The 20,691-nt window shown below is 46.1% G+C and overlaps 1 protein-coding gene across 1 annotated transcript in view; it reads right to left on the minus strand.

Annotated features, from left to right (window-relative positions):
• Window positions 1–19,838: 19,838 nt before the first annotated feature.
• The window catches only part of ABCD2 (ATP binding cassette subfamily D member 2), a 43,185-nt gene continuing 42,332 nt past the window's right edge, over window positions 19,839–20,691 (minus strand). The window contains exon 10 of the mRNA XM_086473925.1: window positions 19,839–20,064. Coding sequence (XP_086330051.1) covers window positions 19,854–20,064 — 211 coding nt within the window. The 3' untranslated portion in view covers window positions 19,839–19,853. The remainder of the gene's footprint in view (window positions 20,065–20,691) is intronic.

Genomic DNA, 20,691 nt, shown 5'->3' on the forward strand with positions numbered 1-20,691 from the left:
GTTACCAGTGGCTGTCATTTGGGATCTTTAAAGGGTATCATGTCAAAATGATGTCATGATATAAAATACTTCAGAAAAGGCTGGCTTTGTTTTTGCATCTTTTCTGTAGTAACAACTGTGGGGAGAGTGGGAGAGTCTGTATGGAGTGTTATCTCATTGCACGTGGGTTTAATTCTGTCACCACCCTCAGCAATCGAATTTACATCTATTCATAGCTACACTAGTGACAGTGTAATTAACTAATTAGTAGGTACTAATTGTTAAAAATACTAATTGCTAAAATAGTTGTATTGCAACTACACTAAATTAAATAGCGTGTGTACTTCTAACTGGGATAGTTATGAGTTCATGTTTTCTCTCCTTAGGAAACAAACTCTTGGGAAGTAAAACCAAACCTAGCAATTCAAAGCAAATTTATACTTCACTATGACTAAACCAGGAACAATAAGAGACGCTGGCAACTGCATAAAGGTCAGGTTTATGGCCTCATGCAAGGAGGAGAGTGTGTAGCCATCCGTTCATGGCATGCAGAAGCAAGTAAGATCCCTGCTGGCACCAAGGGCCTGCTGCTCTGCCTGCCCCAGTCTGGCACCTTCGCTTTTTGTTTTAAAAGGAAGCAGAAGTCACCAACCCTACCTTTCAAAGTAGGTGAGTGGTGCTGGGCTCCCTTTACACCAGCGCAAGGAGAGAGCAAGCCCTGCTCAGCCCTGCCTGGCAGCTGTTCAAGCCTCCTTCACCTGCTTGTTCCACAAATCAAACCAGAGGTGTTGCCAGGGTCTAGGGGAGCAAACCCCCACCTCTTAAAAAATACAGCTGTGTTAATGCCAGTTTGGGAGGATTAGGTTTCCCCTGGGGTCCTCTTTCTTTTCCCACACCCTGACACTGCACTTACTCTCAGGAAAGTTCAGCAAGGGTGAGGCTAGTTGCAGGCAAGAGACAGGAGTCCAACTGTTTTTTAAGGATAGCTTTTGCAGGAGCAAATAAATGGCATCTATTTGAAAATTGTTACAGACCAAGGATTTTTTTTCCCAGACTGTCTTTTGTTCCTAGTTATGGTTTTGTTCAGTGTTTTCAGCGAGCATATAATTAAAATGAGTTATATAGCAGAACAGGGTGTGTGTAAGGCACACCTTGAACAAGCTGTTTCTCATTGGTTTGAGCAATGGCTTGAGAGGTGCTGGTTCCCAAGCACAGCTTCCTTATCCACAGTCTGGGAGGCCTGTGTGGAAAATTCTTGTTTTAAAACTTTGAAAAGTGACGTATCATACCTCTTGCAATGATAGCGCACTCTGTAGCTCTTGGATTAACTGACCATAGCCCCTCCTTATAGCAAACACAGATACATTAAAGATCACAGGTTAGAATGCTATTAATGCAGATACACATATTCACTGTAAATTATTTTTAGAAGATATCTAATAAGTCCTTTTCATGTTTGGGCAGGAAAAGGTACCCATCTTGCAGATTTTGAGCCATCGGTGCATTTCAGTTTAACCCTTAGATTATTCATAGAGTCATAGAATCATAGAATGGTTTGGGTTGGAAGAGACCTTTAAAGATACTCTAGTTCCAACGCCCCTGCCATGGACAGAGGCACCTTCCACTACACCAGATTGCTCAAAGCCCCATCCATCCTGGCCTTGAACATTGCCAGGGAGGGGGCAGCCACAGCTTCTCTAGGCAACCTCTTCCATTGCCTCACCACCATCATAGTGAAGAATTTCTTCCTGATTGCTAATCTAAACCTATTGTCTTTCAGTTTAAAACCATTACCCCTCGTCCTATTGCTTCACCCCCTGATCAAGAGTCCCTCCCCACCTTTCCTGCAGGCCCCCTTTAGGTAGTGGAAGGCTGCTATAAGGTCCCGCCAGAGCCTTTTCTTCTCCAGGCTGAACAACCCCACCTCTCAGCCTGCCCTCGTAGGGGAGGTGCTCCAGCCCCCCAGTCTCACTTTCTGGCCCTCCTCTGGACCCTCTCAAACAGATCCATGTCTTTCTTATGGTGAGGACCCCAGAGCTGAATTCAGTACTGCAGGTGGGGTCTCACAAGAACCCAGCAGAAGGGAAGAATCACCTCCCCTCGACCTGCTGGCCACGCTTCTTTTGATGCAGCCCAGGATGCGATTTTCTTTCTGGGCTGCGAGCACAGGTTGCTGGTTCATATTCAGTTTTTCATCCACCAACACCCTTCTTCCCAGGGCTGCTCTCTATCCACACATCGCCCAGCCTGTATTTGTGCTTGGGATTGCCCCAACTCAGGTGCAGGACCTTGCACTTGGCCTTGTTGGACAGCATGAGGTTTGCATGTGCCCACCTTTCCAGCCTGTCAAGGTCCCTCTGGATGGCATCCCTTCCCTCCAGTGTGCTGACTGCACCACACAGCTTGGTGTTGGCAAACTTGCTGAGGATGCACTCAATCCCACTGTCCATGTCACTGACAAAGATGTTAAACAGCACTGGTCACCATAGCGACCCTTGAGGAATGCCGCTTGTCACTGGTCTCCAGTCTGACATCAAGCTGTTGACTGTAACTCTTTGAGTGTGACCATCCAGCCAATTCCTTATCCACCAAATGGTCCATTTGTCAAATCCATATCTCTCCAGTCTAGAGACAAGGATGTCGTGTGAGGCAGTGTCAAATGCTTTGCACATGTCCAGATAGATGACATCAGTTGCTCTTCCCTTATCCACCAACACTGTAACCACATCACAGAAAGCCACCAAATTTGTTAGGCGCGATTTGCCCTTAGTGAAGCCATATTGGCTGTCACAAATCACTTTATTTGCCATGTGCCTTAGCATAGTTTCCAGGAGGATCCACTCCATGATCTTGCCAGGCACAAAGGTGAGACTGACTGGCCTGTGGTTACCTGGATCTTATTTTTTTCCCTTTTTAAAAATGGGGGTTATGTTTCCCCTTTTCCAGTCAACAGGAACTTCGCCAGACTGCCATGACTTCTCAAATGTGATGGATAGTGGCTTGGCCACTTCAGCTGCCAGTTCCCTCAGGACCTGCAGATGCATCTCATCATGTCCCAGGGGCTTGTGCACCTTCAGGTTCCTTAGGTGGTTTCGAACCTGATCTTCTCCTACAGTGGGTGGTTCTTCATTCTGCCAGTCTCTGCCTTTACCTTCTGTGACTTGGATGATGTAACTGGAGCACTTGCCAGTGAAGACTGAGGAAAAAACTCATTGATTACCTCAGCCTTCTCCTCGTACCAGGTAACCAGGTCTCCCATTTCCTTCCAGAGAGGGCCCACATCATCCCTAGTCTTCCCTTTATGCCCAACATACCTAAAGAAGATTTTCTTGTTGCTCTTGATGTCCTTGGCCTGATTTAATTCTGTCAGGACTTGAGTTTTCTTAACCCGATCCTTGGCTGCTCAGATAATTTCTCTGTATTCCTCCAAGGCTACCTGTCTTTGCTTCCACCCTATGTAGGCTTCCTTTTTGCATTTGAGTTTGTCCAGGATCTCCTTGTTCATCCTGGCCTCCTGGAGTTTCTGCTTGGTTTCCTCTTTGTCGGGATGCATTGCTCCTGAGCTTGGAGGAGGTGATCCTTTCTTGGGCCTCTTTTCCTTCCAGGGCTTTTATCCAAGATACTCTACCAAGCAGATCCCTGAAGAGGCCAGTCTGGTCTCCTGAAGTCCAGGGTAGCAAGCTTGCTGTGAGCCCTCCTCAGTGCCCTAAGGATCTTGAACTCCACCATTTAATGGTCACTACAGCCAAGGCTGTGCTTGAGGTTCACATTCCCCATTAACCCCTCCTTGTTGGTGAGAACAAGGTCCAGCATGGCACCTCTCCATCACTTGGAGAAGGAAATTGTCATCAACACATTCCAGGAACCTTCTGAATGATTTATGCCCTGCTGTGTTGTCCGTCCAACAGATATTGGGGTTGTTGAAGTCTCCCATGAGGACCACGGCTTGTGAACCTGAGGCTGCTCCTAACTGTCTACAGAGGGCCTCATCCACTCAGACTTCCTGGTCAGGTGGCCTGTATCAGGCCATATAATGTCACCTGTCCCTGCCCTCCCTTTAATCCTGACCTATAAGCTCTTCATCCATCCCGAGGTGGAGCTCCATGCGCTCCAGCTGGTCATTGACATAGAGGATGACACAGCTGTCCTCATCTCCTCTGTCTGTCCTTCCCAAAGAGCCTGTATCCTTCCATTCCAACACTCCAGTCACAGGAGCCATCCCACCACATCTCAGTGATGCCAATAAGACTGTAGCCCTGCAGGCATGCGCATGTGTCTAACTTCTCTTGTTTATTCCCCATGCTACGTGTGTTTGCATAGAGGCATTTAAGTTGGGCCCCCAACAAATACAACTTACTGGCTGGAGTGGCTGGAATTCCTTTGTGCTGCCCTTCAGGTGCTCTTCTGCTGACCTGTGATTCCTCTCCAGGCTCTGGGCATGAATTGCTGGCACTGGCGTCAGACTGGTAGGAGTGGGATGGATTGAGGTTCCCTTCCCCCAGCGACTTTAGTTTAAAACCCTCTCCACCAGCTTGGCAAGCCTATGACAAAAGATGCTTTTCCCCTTCTCTGACAGATGGACCCTGTAGACCAGGTTTCTCAAAGTGAGTCCCATGATCTAAGTAGCTGAACCCCTGGCTGTGGCACCAGTCCCATAGCCAATTGTTGACCTCCCAGATTCAACTGACCCTTTCAAACCCCTTCCCTTTGACCAGGAGGGTTGATGAAAAAACTACCTGCGCTCCAGGATGCCTTACTGCTGCTCCCAGGGCTCTGTAATCCTTCTTGATACTCCTGTTACTCATTCTGTTACAGAAGCCTTTCATGAAGGCATCCTGAAGGCTTCAACACTCAAGGTGATTTTGAAATTATGATGCTACTAATGATTTATGGTGAAACTAAAGCAAAGAGCAAACCATTGACTGACATGCTCAGTAGCAGAGCATGACAGTAGACTGAGCTTGCCTGACTGGAAATCAGTGCTGTTGCTCAAGCCAATATAAGAGGTAACTGGTTACCATCATAGGCACAGGACTAAAATATATAGAGAACATATGTTGATACTTAGTCTTCTTATTTACTTATTTCTGCATTGACCTGCTCAGTCTAATTCCCCAGATACAGCACTGATCTAGAAATTTGTCTGAGAACTTGTTAAGGTTACTATTTGTGCTCCTAGCTGACAAAGCAAAATGCAGTAAATCCAACCTGCTACCTATGCAGTGGTTAGCTCGCGTGGTAGATGGGGGCAGGACATGAAGAAGTCCCAGGGCTGTATACAAAGTAATTCTAGATTGCTTTCAGTGCCAGTACCTTTCACTTACCAGAGTTAAGGTTTTCAGGCTGAAGACCTGAAGACAGTCTTTGTGCTCTGATAATTAACCTATTTACCTGGTAAAATAGTGATCATATTTTACTGCTTGATGAACAGTGGGACAAAGTCCTACCTTGCTTTCCTTTTTGTTCAAGCTGAAGTGCATGATGTACACGCAGGCCTGGAAATGGGAAATGGGATGAGTTGAACTGTGACACTCCCTGCCACGAGGTACCCTCAGACCAAAATCCCCAGTTACATTCAGCAGAGACCAAGGTCTTTCTGCGCCCTTGTGTGAGGTGCTCCTCAGTTGTACAAGCAGCCCAGCGGTGCTAGTGGCCTGTACTTTGCCATGCAAAGTGATAATTAACAACGACAAATAAACCCTTCACGTACCAAAGTCCAAGCCACATAGTGAGTAACTGGGATGACATGAAATGACCCCTATGGGCAAATGTTTATATAATTGTCCACTACAGCTACCTGTCCATGCAGGTTCTGAACTGTTTTTCAAATTAAGCTAAACCGCTCAGACATTGATCAAATTCAGTGCAGCAGCTCATTCACCTGGAAAACCCTCTCAAGATTCACAGAAAGTTTGGTCTGAAGTTGAGTAAAAACCAAAGGAATTGATGTAACACAGCTTTTAACTTAGGAGGCAATTCCTGCATCACCTTGGCCAGGCAGTGATGTGGGCAGCCATTTCATCAGAAAGACAGGATTTGTCGTGAAAGCCTTTGTGTTGCCTTCTCCCTCTAACCCCTAAGTTAGGAGGCAACAAGAATAACCAATGAGTTGTGCCTAAGGCCTGTAGACCCAGAATCCAGCTACATACTAATACATCTTAATATTCATCACTATCTAATCCACCATTCAGTCTTTAGCATAACTACATGTATTTCTCTAGAATGCTCACTTAAGCATCCTTAATTATACAGGCACTCCTGTATATTTTCTAACTGCACTACCGCTTACAGTATTTCTTTTAACCTTTGGATCATGTCCTTTCAAATGAATCTGAACTTTAACCTGTGTTACTGTCATCGGCCACATGGTGAGCTACCTTCTGTTACCCAACATGTTTTATAAATTGATTTTTGGGTGGCAAATACTATGAGTTATGTACAATGATACAAACCCCTTTTTAGTTACTAATGAAATCTTGTGAAATCTTTTCTGGGATGACTGAAATTTTCCAGGCTTGACTTGGTTCAAAGGTATACACAGAAAAGAAAAAAAAAAATCATATTTTTTTTCATTAGATGACACAGATAAAGACAAAAATTTTTTTAAAAATTTCATAAAACTTCGGTTTTGCCTGTTCTTTTAATTTTATCAAGAATTTCAAAGATATGACTTTTTTCATAAAGCCCAAGCTCCTGCACACCCATAATTACACAAGAATAAAATCCTTCCAGGTTAATATCCAGCACTCACATTCGCAAAGAAAATAGGAAAATTTAGATTAGCCATATCCTGAAGGCTAAGAAATCAGAAACACAAAGATAATGACAATCCAGTATTTGTTGTTTTGTAAAAATGTCACTATTTTTAAGCAAAGCTTCTTGAGGAGTGGCATTAGCACACATGAAGCCTTGCTCCATTCTTCTTCATGTGTCAGAGGTGTTTGAACTCTATCATCGGAAACAGATTGTGCAATTGGTCCCCAGCACGTAGCACCTAGTTTTGAAGCATGAAGAAACAGGTTCTGCATCGCCAAGGAAATGGTACTGAAATATCTCTTGGTAAGAACAGGTGGGGAAACATTTCGTCACGTTCTGTAACTCGTAGGTGCAGCTGGCTGTGGCACGTGCAGCAGCGCTCCTCAGAAAACACATTTTCCACATTTATTGATGCAATATATGTGGCATGACTTGACAGCCATATCAGGGCAGTGTCTGCTGGAGGCAGACCGTATTTCCCAGGCTGCAGCAACCAGCAGTTTAGGAACATTCTGGTCTTGCGATTGCATTCAGGACACGTTTAATAGTCACCAGGGGACATACCTAAAGACGTACATGGGTGTAACTCAGTGATGGCAATGTTGAGTGGTGTTGCATCTGCATGAGGCATAACAATAGCTCTCAAAAATCTTTATTACAGTGGAAATAAAGAGTAATTTCACATCCATGCGAGCTGGTTGGCCATCCACCAACAGCCTTTACACACTGCTTTGTGTCTCACCCACACAACAGCCACTCAGTCTGGCTATTCTCCTACTCTGGGGACAGAGTACCCTCCTCAGGGCAATTGGTAACTGGCTGCTATGGGTACTCGTGTCAGCATACGCCACACACAAAGCATCAGATGGTCCTTGCAGTCTGTCCCTGTGCCCCACATGCTTGTCTCGCTTATCACTGGACCCAGGTGGGTGGTCTGGGGTGAGTGTCTTCTAGCATGACAGAAAGATGCTAGAAGTGCTGGTATGCAGGTGGAGAAACCACAGCAGGCTAGAAAGGCATTCCTGTGGGCATGGTTGGATGTGTCCAGCAGTTCCTGAAGGCATCTGTGGTCGCATAAGGACCAGGGTTTAAAGATGTTCTATAAATGGATTTAAAAAGTAGCATTTAAAACTGTATTTGGCCCATACAATGCTGGGTAACGTCCCATCATCCAGGGGCTTGAAGTCAGACTGGCTCTAATGATTTGCTAGAGGTGGGCAGCCACACCCTGGCTGTGGGCAGGCTCTGCTGGGGTGGGAATGAGGTCTCTCTGCAGCGGGAGGGGCAGTTTTCCAGCTGTTCCACCTCACCCTTTCGGTTGGGTAGGGAGTGGGTCGCTGGCTGGCAGTCCCACCCCTCTGCTCTAGCTGGGGAGCGGCTCCTTAGTCTCATTCTTGGTTGACTTCATGGCAGCCCTTGCACAATCCCTGGAACTACTGCCAGACATCTCTGTTATGTGAACACCCTCATAGCTCTTATGTACTCAGCTTGAAACAAACTTCAAAGATGCGCTGCTGATGATCTTCAAAAGAAAGTTGCTGCTGCCCCCAGAGGGGAAGCATTCCCTGGCTTCCCTCTGCCCCGGCTTTCCCTTTCCTCTACCGCACCGCTCGCTTTTCTCTCCTCTGATGTGCAGCTGCCCTTTCAGCCTCCAAGCCTTTAAGCTCACCTCAGCAGCATGAGACAGGGACTAATGTACTCCTCCTCCCCGAGTCGTTTCCACCATGGCAGGGGGCTTTAGCAGAGAGGCAGGGTGCATTGGCAAGGTTTCTTCACCCAGAAGCCCTGCAGAAGGACACCCCACTATTGCTGTTGGCCTCTGCCCTGCTCCTTCGCTGGGGCCAGGAGGACATGGCGTTTGGGGAAGCCAGGCTGGCAGCTGTGTTTGCAATATAGGATAAACATTTAAGCTGAAAAGGGCCAGGAGGACTAAACTGTTTTCTCAGCAAAGCAAATTCTCACTTTTTTTTTTTTATTACAAAGCTCCTAGCAGTTGGATTTCCCACCCCCTCTGGAATTCCAGCTCTGTGGAGGTAAATATAGAATATATAAAAGCAACCTGTTTCTAACTTCATGGCCAGAGAGTAAAGCCTGAAAATATGAGCCACAGACAAAGCCAAATGCAAAGCAGAGCCATGGGTGCGTATGCCAGCTAGGTACTGCCAGCACTGTGTGGCAGCCCACTGTCCCAGGGATCTTCCCCAGCACCTCTGCTCAAAAAAGCCAGCCCAGGGTGGAAGCAGCTGTGCTCAAAACTCAGCTAATTAATAGAAGCACAACACACAAGGGGAAAAATACCCTAAGATTTTCCAAAAATCCAGCACTCTTATTTCACCATGGAAGGATGGGATTGGGAGCATGTCCCTCTAACCCTGTCTGTCATCTTCAGATTCTCTGGTCCATGAATGGACAGGCAGTGTCAGTGATCCCTGCAGTGGAAACCTGTCTGAAAGTGAGCTCTGACAGTCTCAGACCTGCTTTCTCTGGAAGCCTCTCTGGGCTAAGCTCTTCAAAGTACAGGAGGGAAACACCGTCTGCCTGCTGGATCAGAGGAAGAGTGAATGAGATTTAATTAAGATGATTTTTTTGCCCTCCAGTCAGGTTGTTTAAAAATTAATTTTAGCTCTCCTATCCCTTCAATTAAGCTTGTAAGCTAGAGGGAGCAATGTACCCTGAAATATTGATTCTGCCTCTCACATGGCAGTGACCTACATTCGCGGGTGCTCAGCCCATGAGCCAATGCCCGGGACTGTTGCTGCCCTGCCGCCCTGCACACAGGAGGAATGATAAAGGTGCTGGTTTGGATTAGAGGCAGAGTTTGACATGAATCCTTTAATTTCTTTTCAATGCATCATGATTCATTATCTCAGGCAGGATCCCATATCAGGTGCATGAAGAACGCTTTGTGAGAGGCAAGCTGAGGTTGTTTGATCAAAGCTGTGCCCTAGGCAACGTGAGAGCACTTCCCAGCCTCCTACAGCTGGTTTCTGTAAAGGCAGACAGCACCGGTTCGAGTGCTGGAATTGACTGGAAGGAAACTTAGACATGTCTTTCATTTTTTTTCCCAATATTTTTCCTCCTCAGCTTATCAGTCATGTCATAACAAGGCATAACTAAAGGCCAAATTCAATTCATCTTTCATCTACACCTGCAAAGCTTACATCATCTTCATGGAAGGCTTCCTAAGTATGGCAGATGAGTATTCAGCTAGTAAAACATCAGCCTGGCAGAGATAAAGTCATGAAACTCTTAGGAAATGCCGTGGTTACTGAGCCCTGCCCATAGCAGTGCTGATCAGGATGCAGATCTGCTCCAATTAAGTAATGCAGCATGCAAACAGTAGGGAAAAGAATTTGGGAAGGAATTTAGGATCTGTGAACAATTTTGACTTCAACTCTCACCAATTATATAGCTCACTGTGTACTGCATAGTCAGTCACTCCCAAGAGCTGCCGAGCACCTTAAAACTATGTTCATACAAAACAAACCCTTAAGTGCCTTCATAAGGTTAAGGGTCATGAATGCAGTTGTTATTTTATGTGTTGTGCCTGAAAGTAATGGCAATTTCTTAGCCCACTAATAGCGAAAGGAGTTGCGTCTGTCATCATCAGAACGCACTCACTGCCAATAATCTCTACAGAGGACGCTTGCCAATAAAACTACTCTAGCTGTCCCGCGAAGGGAGCAAGCCTGGCTCAGGAGCAAACCTTGGCAATGCTATGCTGATGTGAGTCTGCAAACTCAGCAGCAACGTGGGTTCTTGCAAGTTCCTCTCTAATAATCTAATCAGCGTCATTAAGGAAACCTTTTAAGAACAGCTAGAGATGCCTGGTGACTTTAAGCTTCATGGACCAAACGGTTGTTTTGTTTAGCTTCCCTGACATGCCCTGCGTTTCACCAGGAATACATTTGGCTCCACTGCTCAACATGGTGTTCAACTCGGCATCACCTTTCTTTCCTGCCAGAAGCCCACTGGGCTGGAGTTCTAAGCCGCACTTTCCAAACAGGATTCCTGAGGCTTAACATTACACGTGGAACAGGAAATCTGAGCCTGTAAGACTGCACAAAAGCTTCTGTATTTGTGCCTGAATCTGGTGCTGAGCCAGCTGCAGGAGAAACAGATTGAGGTGAATGAAAGATGACATAAGTGATGAAAAGCTCCCCTAGGTCTTAAGTATTCCTGCATGCTGATGAAGTGCATTCACAGTGAAACTCTAAGGCTGTAAGGTCTCCACAGCAAGCGGCAGAGCTGTGTTCTTACCCCCATCCGAGCCCGCCGTGGATGAGGGCTTAAGTTCAAGTGCAACAAAGCAAATAGTTCCTGCTCACATATGCCGCATCCTTCAGAAGAGTGTGCTGTCACACCTCTTCTGCCACCACCCACAAGAAATAAAAAAAACACACTTGAGAAGATGATGACAGTCAGATGGGATTAGAGCACAAACCCAGATTACAGCCAGTTTAAGACCTGTTTGGGCAGGTGGATGCAGACAGCAGAGGTCTTCTGCCCATGCTCCAGGCTGGCACAGCAGCAGCCTGCTCTGATCTGGAGGCAGCCAGGTGCTGTGTTTAGTGCAGCCCAGTTTTGTGTTCAGCCCAGCGCTGGGAAATGCAGGGCAGCTGCCGTGTAAAGAGTGCCTTTTTGAGGTGGGCAATGCTGGCTGAACGTGCTTTCATGGGTGCTGGGGCAGGGCAGATTGCGTCTGTCTGTACTCGCCCACCTACAAACGCACAAAAAGAGCTGGAGGCTCGTCCTTCACAGCTCCGGGTCTTCAGACCTTTCCTCCCAAACTCACAAGTAGCTTTCCTGTGCAATGGCCTGCAGCATGCTAGCTGAGTTGTCCATGAAAGCACAGGGTGCTGCAGCCCTGTTGACTCCAGCAGCACTGGAGCTCCCGCTTTCATACTTAGTAGTTGCCAGGAGGGGCTGTTTTGGCACTGACTAACACAAGCCATAGATGCCTCAAACAACGCCCTGTGCCAAACAGGCACTTTCTGCTGGAGGACCCCAGCACCCATCAGAAGCAAAACCTGTCCTGGCTTCGTTTGAGCCTGAAATCGTCTGCTTGCAACTTCCGCGCTTCATGTATGCCTTTTGCAGCAGCGCAAGGCTCTGAATTAGCGAAGCAATCCTGCATCTTCAAGCAAGACTTTAACAAAACAAACTGAAATGCTTTGAACATGGCCTTACACTTCACAGCAGGCTAGGCAGGTATTGATGATACACCCCTGAACTATGTCCTAGGTAAGAGCATGCTTTGGTCCATCCGATCCGGTTTGTCTTTAATATGCCCCTGGGAACTCCAGCCTCCACTGCAAACTTTGACAGGCAGAACAGGAGTTAAAGCCAAGGGAGTGAGAAGATTGTTTTTTAGCAAATAATCCTTGGTTGGAGGGGAAGGGGTTTGGAAAGGTTGGAGTCCATGCTGGTGTAGTAACCTCATGTTTCCCAGAGGCAGTCAGTGGGGCAGAGGAGCAGGTGTCTCAGTGGTGTCCCGTGGGGAGCCAGGACAGGCAGTCCTCACCAGTACAGCTCCATCATGGCAGAGTAGCTCAGCCCCGGAGCAGGGTGAGTGGGTCACAGGAGACTGACAAAGCCAGATCAGATTGATTAAGAGAACGTCTAGCAGACATCTTTTAATACCTTTAAAACTGATGATGCCACCAGGGCTTTTTTTTCCTGGTCATTAACTAAAACCTCCCTCAGACAAGCAGTTTTCAGCCCATGACTTGAAAGAGGAATTGAACCTCCCTTCAGAAGTCCCTGGAAGTAAGTCCTTAACAAAGGAAGCACAGTCATTCTCCCAGGCTGGCGTATCTTGCCTCTGCTTTCATCTTGGCATGAAATGCATTAATCACTCTTTTTTTCACCCATAATAATGTAAGCAAGAAGAGTCTAATAAACAGAGTCCTCATCCTCTGACGCTCAGCAATAAGCCATATGGTACATACCCAAGTGAAGATTAGCAATTAGACAGGGGTGGATTTCTCTGTAACATGATTACAGTACAAAAATAGGCTAGCAAGAGACTGCAACAGCACCTCCTTGTATGCTCATTTTGCACTAAGAGAGAAATGGGGTTTTTCATAATTTTATTCTGTGGCTGCCATTTCATACTGGATATAAAGGAATTTTTGGTTGAAAAGCCCAGCTCAGACAAGGCATGTCATTACTTAAGAATTGCTTATATTTATGGGTTACCTATAAATACTCTGAAGGACATTATAAAAAGCAGTTGTGTGCTTCTGATGACCACTTGCTAGAGCTAAAAGAGGATTATTTGTTTTTCACAAATGTGAGCTGTGTAACTTTTAAGCGACCCTGACATTGCAGGTATAAACTGATACCAGGAAGTGTTTGCTCAGTACAGGGAAGTCCTATTATTGTGAGCATACACCTAGCACAGCCCCGCTTTATCACCACTAGTTGTTGCACTTCGGTGCCTTGCATTGGTACCTTGTTAGCTACTGATCGCTTTAGTTGTCAGACACGATTTCTTAAGACTTTTCCTAAAAGTGTTTGCTGACTACCTGTAAAAAAAAGCAGCACTCACCACCCCACTCTGCCTCTTCCACCACTTGCCATCAAAGGCAGAGCCCCCGTGGTGCCAGCCCATGCGGATGCCGTCTGTCTCGCTGGGAAGCACCTGCAAGGTCTGGCCACGAGATGCTCGGAGACTTCTGCTCAGGCGCACGTTTGTGCCGTTTGTTTCCCAGGGAGGAGGGCACCAGCACCCTGATGTCTCAGCGCTGCGCCCATCCCAGCAGGGACAGAAAGCGGGCCAAAAAGGTGGGAGGAAGACTTAGTGCAACCCGTATAATAAAGATAGAGATCTCCAAACACACCACCACAGGAAACACCGATAGAGAAGTCTCCCATAAACTTCATATATTTATAGCACAGTGTGGCTATAATTGAGGAGAACTTTTTAAATGAGATACAAAGGACAAGAATATTAGAATTACTGAGTGGATTTTTTTTGGTTGCTCTAAATATTAAATAGGTTGGGTTTGCTTCAATATCATGGTTATCATTTATGATGAGAATAATTTCTATTTTGCAAAGACCCAAATCTTTATGAAAAGCATTATGAATCTGATCTATTTGAAATGCAGCTCTAAACCACAACAAATATAAAATCTCTTTCAGAGACATTTCAATCTAAATAACTTTTATGACAATTTTAACGCTAAAATTGATCATTAAACAAGCATTTTTTGTTTCTTGTGTTGTTTGTGTTATCCTACAAATTCTGTGTCACGGCCATCTTGTCTCTATATGTTTGATGGCAACAGAAAAAAAGTAATGTGCTGTTGCATAATTATTTTATGTCCAAGACAGGTTTCATTATTCCGTTTTTCCAACACCTGACTCTTCCCATGGGCTCTCTTGGACTGTTTTTTCCCAGACCTCATCGTATCTTGGTTTCACACTGGGGGCTCAACCCCAGGACCCAGCTGGCTCCTCAGCCTTGCATCAGCCACTGTCACAATCTCATTTCTCCCTTTTTTAATTACCTGTTCAAAACCAGATTGTTCATACACATCAAACTTGCACTGCGTGGGTACAGTACTTTTAATACGTCACTGTTACCCTCTTGTAGATGGTCTCATTTGCATGAGGTTAAAGACACTAATTTAAAAAACACAAAGCAGGTGCTGCAAAATGAGCCATAATCAGAAATAAGGCCATAGTGAGACAGCGTAAGGTGTTCTTCCAGATATTCCCCACTTACCAGAAAATTTCAGCCGTGGGAACCCTTTGAACACTTCTCTGAATATTTCCTGAGTCCATTTTGCCCCTGTGATAGCAGCCTTGCTGTCCCGTCTCTTCTGGGAATACTTAACCCTTGGGCAGAGACTCAGGGCTCCAGCACTTCACAGCGAAGACGTGGCGCCAGTGGCCTGGTCAGAAGGTGGGAATGCTCTCCAAACAGCAGACACCAAAGCAAATCTTATTAAAAAAAGTGAAACTCCAAGTGCAGCCTCACAGCCCTCATCTCACCTGCCCCACTACGATATAGCCTGTCTCCTCCTGGTCTGATGCATGAGCACCAGCGTGGTCCCACAGCCCCCCTGAGACCCCCAAAATGCATTTCTCATGGCTTATACCCTGGGCTTTGCTCTCTGTCGGTGCTCTCCGAGTGGGTGCAGTAGCTGGAAAGGAGGCATGGGGGGACAGGCCTTCAGTCACTCATGAGGATCTAGTTCTCAAGTGACCACCATCACCATGGGCTGCTCAGCTGCATAACCCGGCGTGTACCACCACACAGTACCTCACCATCCCCAGCCACGCGGCCGGGATGTGCCCAGACACAAGCCGGCTCTGGGTGCTAAGGAGTGAACTGGTGTCTTTAGGGTCCTCGTACTCCCGATAGTCTGCAGGGCTAAAGAAACTGTATTTGTGAATCTTAATCCCTAAGAAAAAAAAAAAAAATATTCTCTGCTATTCTAGGCCAACATAGGCACTTCCTTGTAGTATTTGTGACATTGATGCATTACGCATAACTTTATCTCACAGAGACCATATAACAACCTTTGGGAGCGATGCTCCTGAGGCCACCTGGTGTTGCGCTCCTGACACCATCCTCTAGCATACTGCTTGGTGCCCAGCCTCCCTGCAGAACTCCCCAGCAAGCAGTGGCAGTTCTTGCCACCTTTTTATTATGAATCAGGTCCACGCTGAAGTAGAATGGTGTGAGACATGAGACTCCTCACAGCAGCCTTTGACGCCAGCCTGATCTAGGAATGAAACGCTTTACCTTGCAAACACCCACCCCCACCCCAAGCTTTCCTACCCCACCACAGAAAGGAGGGATGGGAAGGGGCCCCCAGAGCACATGCAGGCAGGTCCTGACTGCTTTGTGAATGACTCATAAGGAACACTGTAAACTCTAAGTAAATGCAACATGTTTTATTTGAGGTTGGAATAAATTACAATTGTAAAGCATAATTTATTGCTTTATAAATTGTCTGCTCTTAAAAGGCATTAATATCAAACATAAACAAAACAAAGACACATTCAATTAGCAGTTCAGTTCTCTTAAGCTTCATGAACAGCTCAGTAGGGGGATTTCATTCTCTGTACGATTGAAATCTCTGACCATAGGCTCATAAACTCAACTTTGACATGCACCATCATCATTCAGACATGTTGAGGGGACTGATTCGCTTTAGGATATAATTTTTATGGCAATTTTCCCTAAAATATCCTATTGAATACCTAGTCCTTCATTCCTCACTAAAATAGAAATCTCAACAAAAAACTCTTTTAAAAGATACGTGGGGTTTTCTACCCCTGCAGAAAGAGGGCTTCCAAGTCTAAAACGGGAATGAGCCTTGTCCCAAAACTAAGTGAAAAACAGCCTCCTCCTAGGTTAAAATACTGAAATCCCATGACCAAAAAATTGCGTTGTCCCATTCTGAAGATTCTTGCAAAAAATCCCAGCATTTTCTGACTAAACTGATGTGGATAATTGGTATTTTTATTGTACAGTTACTCCGTGCCTGAGACTGGTATGAATTTTGCTCAGCACCTGTACTCCTCTAGGATGCAGACCCAGGCAAGACCAGTCTGCACCGAGTCCTGGGGGCTGAGAGGATGCTCACAGGAGGCTGGCTCGGTGCACAGAGCGTGTCGCAGTATGCAGCCCTGAATGCACAGATGCCATGACACGATGAGCTGGATCTGCCTAGCTCCAGCTAGATGTGACAAGCAGAAGGATGGCCAAAAAATCACTTTCTTGGCCTCCTGGGGAGTCACAGCTCCTGAACGCCAGAAGAGAATGAACATTGATGAGCAGCTCTCACTGCACCATGAAAAAGGATTCCATCAAGGCATCCTGCCCTGCTCTTACCCTCTTGCACAGCAAGGGCCAAGCACTCTCCGTGCCTCGGCTCCAGAACAGTGTCTCCCTGAGCTGTTCCCTGAGCAGGGAGCATGCACCCCTGCTCTTGCTTTCCCATCTGGGTCCAAAGCAAGGCAAAGTGAGCTGGCTTATGCCCTGCATTACACCAGAGGTAAAACTCTCCAGAAATAGAACCGGAGACTCCCGTCTCAATTAGCCCTTGGAACAACTCAGAAAGTTTGCAGAGAAAATCTCCAGGGCAGCTTCTCTTACAGACACAAGACCAAACTTTAAAAATAAAGAGCCACCAGTACAGAAAATCCTTCTAAAACTGGCTCAGTATTACTCAGAAAGTTCCTATTTAGAGAAGAGTTTCTTCTCATACCAGTCTCTTAACGTTCTTGTCATGCCTACAAGAATGTCAATAGCTGAGTGAGATGCTAGGATATTTAACGCTATATTACTGAATGGGAATGGTTAAGTCTATAACTGGATCCAAGAAATACATATCAAACTTCAAGGAAAAACACTGTTACATCGAACTCGATGCAATTTAAGTTTTCAGTAAAATTTCATCAGTAACGTACATATCTTTTGTATGGTTTATGCATAACTGCATTTAAAAAAACAGCAAATAAAATTTTTTCTTCTCAACAGTTTCCTCAGAAGATGTGTTTCTGCTGTGCTGTGAGGGACGGCCAGCTTCGATCTCTGCAAGCTCCACTCGCCTGTAATGGCTCCCAACAAGTCAAGTGCCACAGCAGAGCTTTGGTGGGAAGCTGGGAGTGTTCAGGGCCGTACCTGGGGCTGTGCTGAATTGGGCCAACTGTTCAGCACTTTTCAGTGTCCTCCTCATTCAGGGACTGGACAACCCTGTTTAGCTCCCAGCCACACAGTAAAGTGCTTAACAGAGGGGTGGGGAACACTAATGTCCCTTCCTCCACCTCAGCTCCTGCCTTGGGAGAGGCTTGTGGAAAGGCGGTTTTGTGGCTGCTTTGCACTAGCAGGAGGACACGCTGCAGCCGGGACAAGGGCACGCATATGGTGCGTGCCTGATTCAACACCACCTTAGAGAAACATAACTCAGAAATGTGCAAGCCTTTAAAATCATTAGTCATCTCATTTATGCTCACTGAGAACAGATTCTTGGCTGACTTTTTTTCCTTAGCAGTTCTGATTTTTTCTTTGAAGATCAGAAGGAGGAAAGCTAGCCTTCAGGGAGAGGGACAAGCAGAGACACTTGCAAATTAAAATGCATGCACATGTCATCCTCCACAGCAGTGACCTCCACTCTGCACTTTACAACACAACACCTTATTATCTTGAACCTTAATTTCTCATCCCTTTCAAAGGTTCCCAAAAGCATTCCTTTCCGTGTCAGTGAGATGTCCCAGGGGACTCTACAGAGAAAACTAATGAAAGGACCAAACCGTTGTCACCAGGACAACTTACAGGGTTACATTCAAGCCACAGACTCTGGAGGAGCAGGACAGGGAGCAGATTTATTCCATTTTCTGGTGCAAGTGCCATACCAAGCAGCAAGACAAGCGCACAGTGAGAAGGAAGATGGGCCAATGGTTAGTGCACTGGACTGGGATTTGGCAGATGAAGTTAATTCACCTTCCCCTTGTTCTTGAAGCAATCAGAAAAAAGGAAAGAGTTTAGATTAACTTCAGGGTGCTCAAATATTCCCAGCTCAGCAAATACCCCCAAAATATTTCTCCTTTCTTAACAGTTCTTAACAGCTTATGCATTGCCCCCTCTCAGACTAAGCACACCAGACAGAAATCCTCTAAGGAACCATGCTCCTTCTAGGACAAAAAGAACCAACAAACTTCAGGATCGCTACATCTCGGCTAAGGGTCATTTACCCATCTGCAAAGGCTCTTACCCCTCCTGAGCTTCACTCCTGAGCTGCCCATTTGCCATGAGCCTGCAGTCAGAGAGAGCAGATCAGGAGCTCTTAAACCCATTCACACCTTTATTTCTAATTCATTGAGGTTTGCTTCCAGAAAGGCACTCAGGCCAGCACTGTCTTAGGGGTTTCTGTTTAAAGCACCTTCTGACTGACTGGGACCAGGTTCCTACTGAACTGAAATGCAGACGGGACAATCAGTGAGTGCATCTGAAAGCAAAGCTGTTAACTGGTGATTTGCTCATGGGGAGGGCAGTGTTCAGCCACTCTACCAAAATATGGCAGGCATATTAATTAGTGGTTACAAAATGCTCTAACTTTTCACAGACCTTTGTAAGTGCTGAGCATTTTAATTGGCAGGACAGCCATTGCTGAGAATTCAGTGTATTGTTAGAAACCGACCTTTTCCTGTCCTACAGTGCCTTCCCATCACAAAGCATCTCCCGGAAGAACAAACAAGTGTCTATGTTGTGACTTTACCAAGGGAGGAACTGGGTCAGCGATGGACACCAGCTGGATCAGACCCATGGAGCAGACGAATGACTTAGTCAAGTGAAAACCTTGATGCGAGGCCCAGTGCTCCATCCCCTCCACCAGAGGTTACTAAATACGGGAAGTAAATAATCCCCCAAAGGAACTGATGTATCATGAAGGGCAAAGAGCCTCTGCAGCTACGCATTGTGGCATAAAGTACAGCACAAGTGCATGACGTATTTAGCCCTATCTCTGCTTCTCTGTCATGAGGGCAGTGGGTTGCTCAGACAGTTGTCTTCTGGTCAGTCTATTGGCGTTACTTCCTATGGAAATGCAGGTAAAGGTGCGTATGTGGTTCAGTAGTAGAACAGGAGTTCGGTTTCACATGGGCTGAAAAAATGTTTCTTATACCCAAATGAGATTTTTGCATGCATCTGCATACTCACCCAGGTGCTGCCTCTGCCGTGCTCCATGCCTGAGTTTCATGCCAGGTCTGCTCTGCGTAGCAGGCATATCATATGCACACAGTGACTTGGTACAAGAGCACATTCTGCAGGCCAAGTCTCACGCAAAAATTCACCCACAAATCCTAAGTGTGTTGGTAGTTTTTTGCAGTGTATCGGGCTTTCACTAGGAATTAACATAAGCTGCAATAACTAATCTTATACTCTGTGCACTTGCTTATTTTCTTTTCACAGTTCAACCACTTTCTTCTTTAATACTAAAATGCTGAAGTCTTACATTGCATTCAGAGCATTCTTTTCTGCTGGCTGTGGTACTCTATGCTCTAAGCCTCTATCACAATGCATGCAAAGGATAATGGCTGAATTTGTAATGCTTTTAACTAAAAAAATACTTTTAAAAACATAAACCATAAATTATTTATTCCTCTTTGTCCATTGTTTTAAGCACTGAGTCTTCTCCCAAGATTTTACACAGTTCATTCAGTCTCTGCTGCATTTTAGGAATTCCTGCAAGTTGGGATTCCAGTCTCTGTTTTTCCTCACTCAGTGATAAACGGATAGCAGTGTCCAATTGCTCGAAACGCCAGCCGCCTTGTCCGTCGAACTGCAGCAAGTGAGTGTGGTACTTCCTGCAGTAGAAATTAAAACATTAGTAATGGCTCAGGGAACAGATGGTTCATTTTTGCATGCAAATTTGGATGTCTGTGTCTCTTTTCAATGGCGCCTCTCAGGAGGTTGAGAGTTGTCCAGTTTTGGATCACTAGGTAAGACTTTTTGCAGGGACTCATAATCCCAGGACACTTTTTCATAAGAGACTGGGGCATTTCGAAGCCTGTCACCAGGCCATCCCTAGGCCATGTACTGATGTCCAGCAGCGAGGTGTCAGCTGTAAGCTATCAGCACCAGCGTGGGCTCCCCAGCTGGGGCAGTCACTGCCTCGAGCAGCCTGCACAGCCGGGCTCGCCAAGGCCCTCACCTGCAGCGATGCTGGCAAGAGCAGGCAGCAGCAAGGCTGTGGAGGGTCCCCTCATCATCTGCTGTCCCTGGTCAAGGTGGCAGCCTCCCTCTTACAAACATTGTCTGTGGCTAGTTCCCTTCACTGCAACGCCACCAGGCTACTTTTTCTCCAGGAGCCTGAACAGCAGCAGCAGACAAGGCTCCCTTCTCTCACCTCGCTTTCTGAGAGACGTTTGACCTCCTTAGGAGAAAATACATTCAGGCAGGCACGGTGCACCTGATGCTACTGATAAAAATCT

This window comes from Leptosomus discolor, chromosome 1 (assembly GCF_034619465.1).
Source record: "Leptosomus discolor isolate bLepDis1 chromosome 1, bLepDis1.hap2, whole genome shotgun sequence".
Taxonomy (NCBI): Eukaryota; Metazoa; Chordata; class Aves; order Leptosomiformes; family Leptosomidae; genus Leptosomus; species Leptosomus discolor.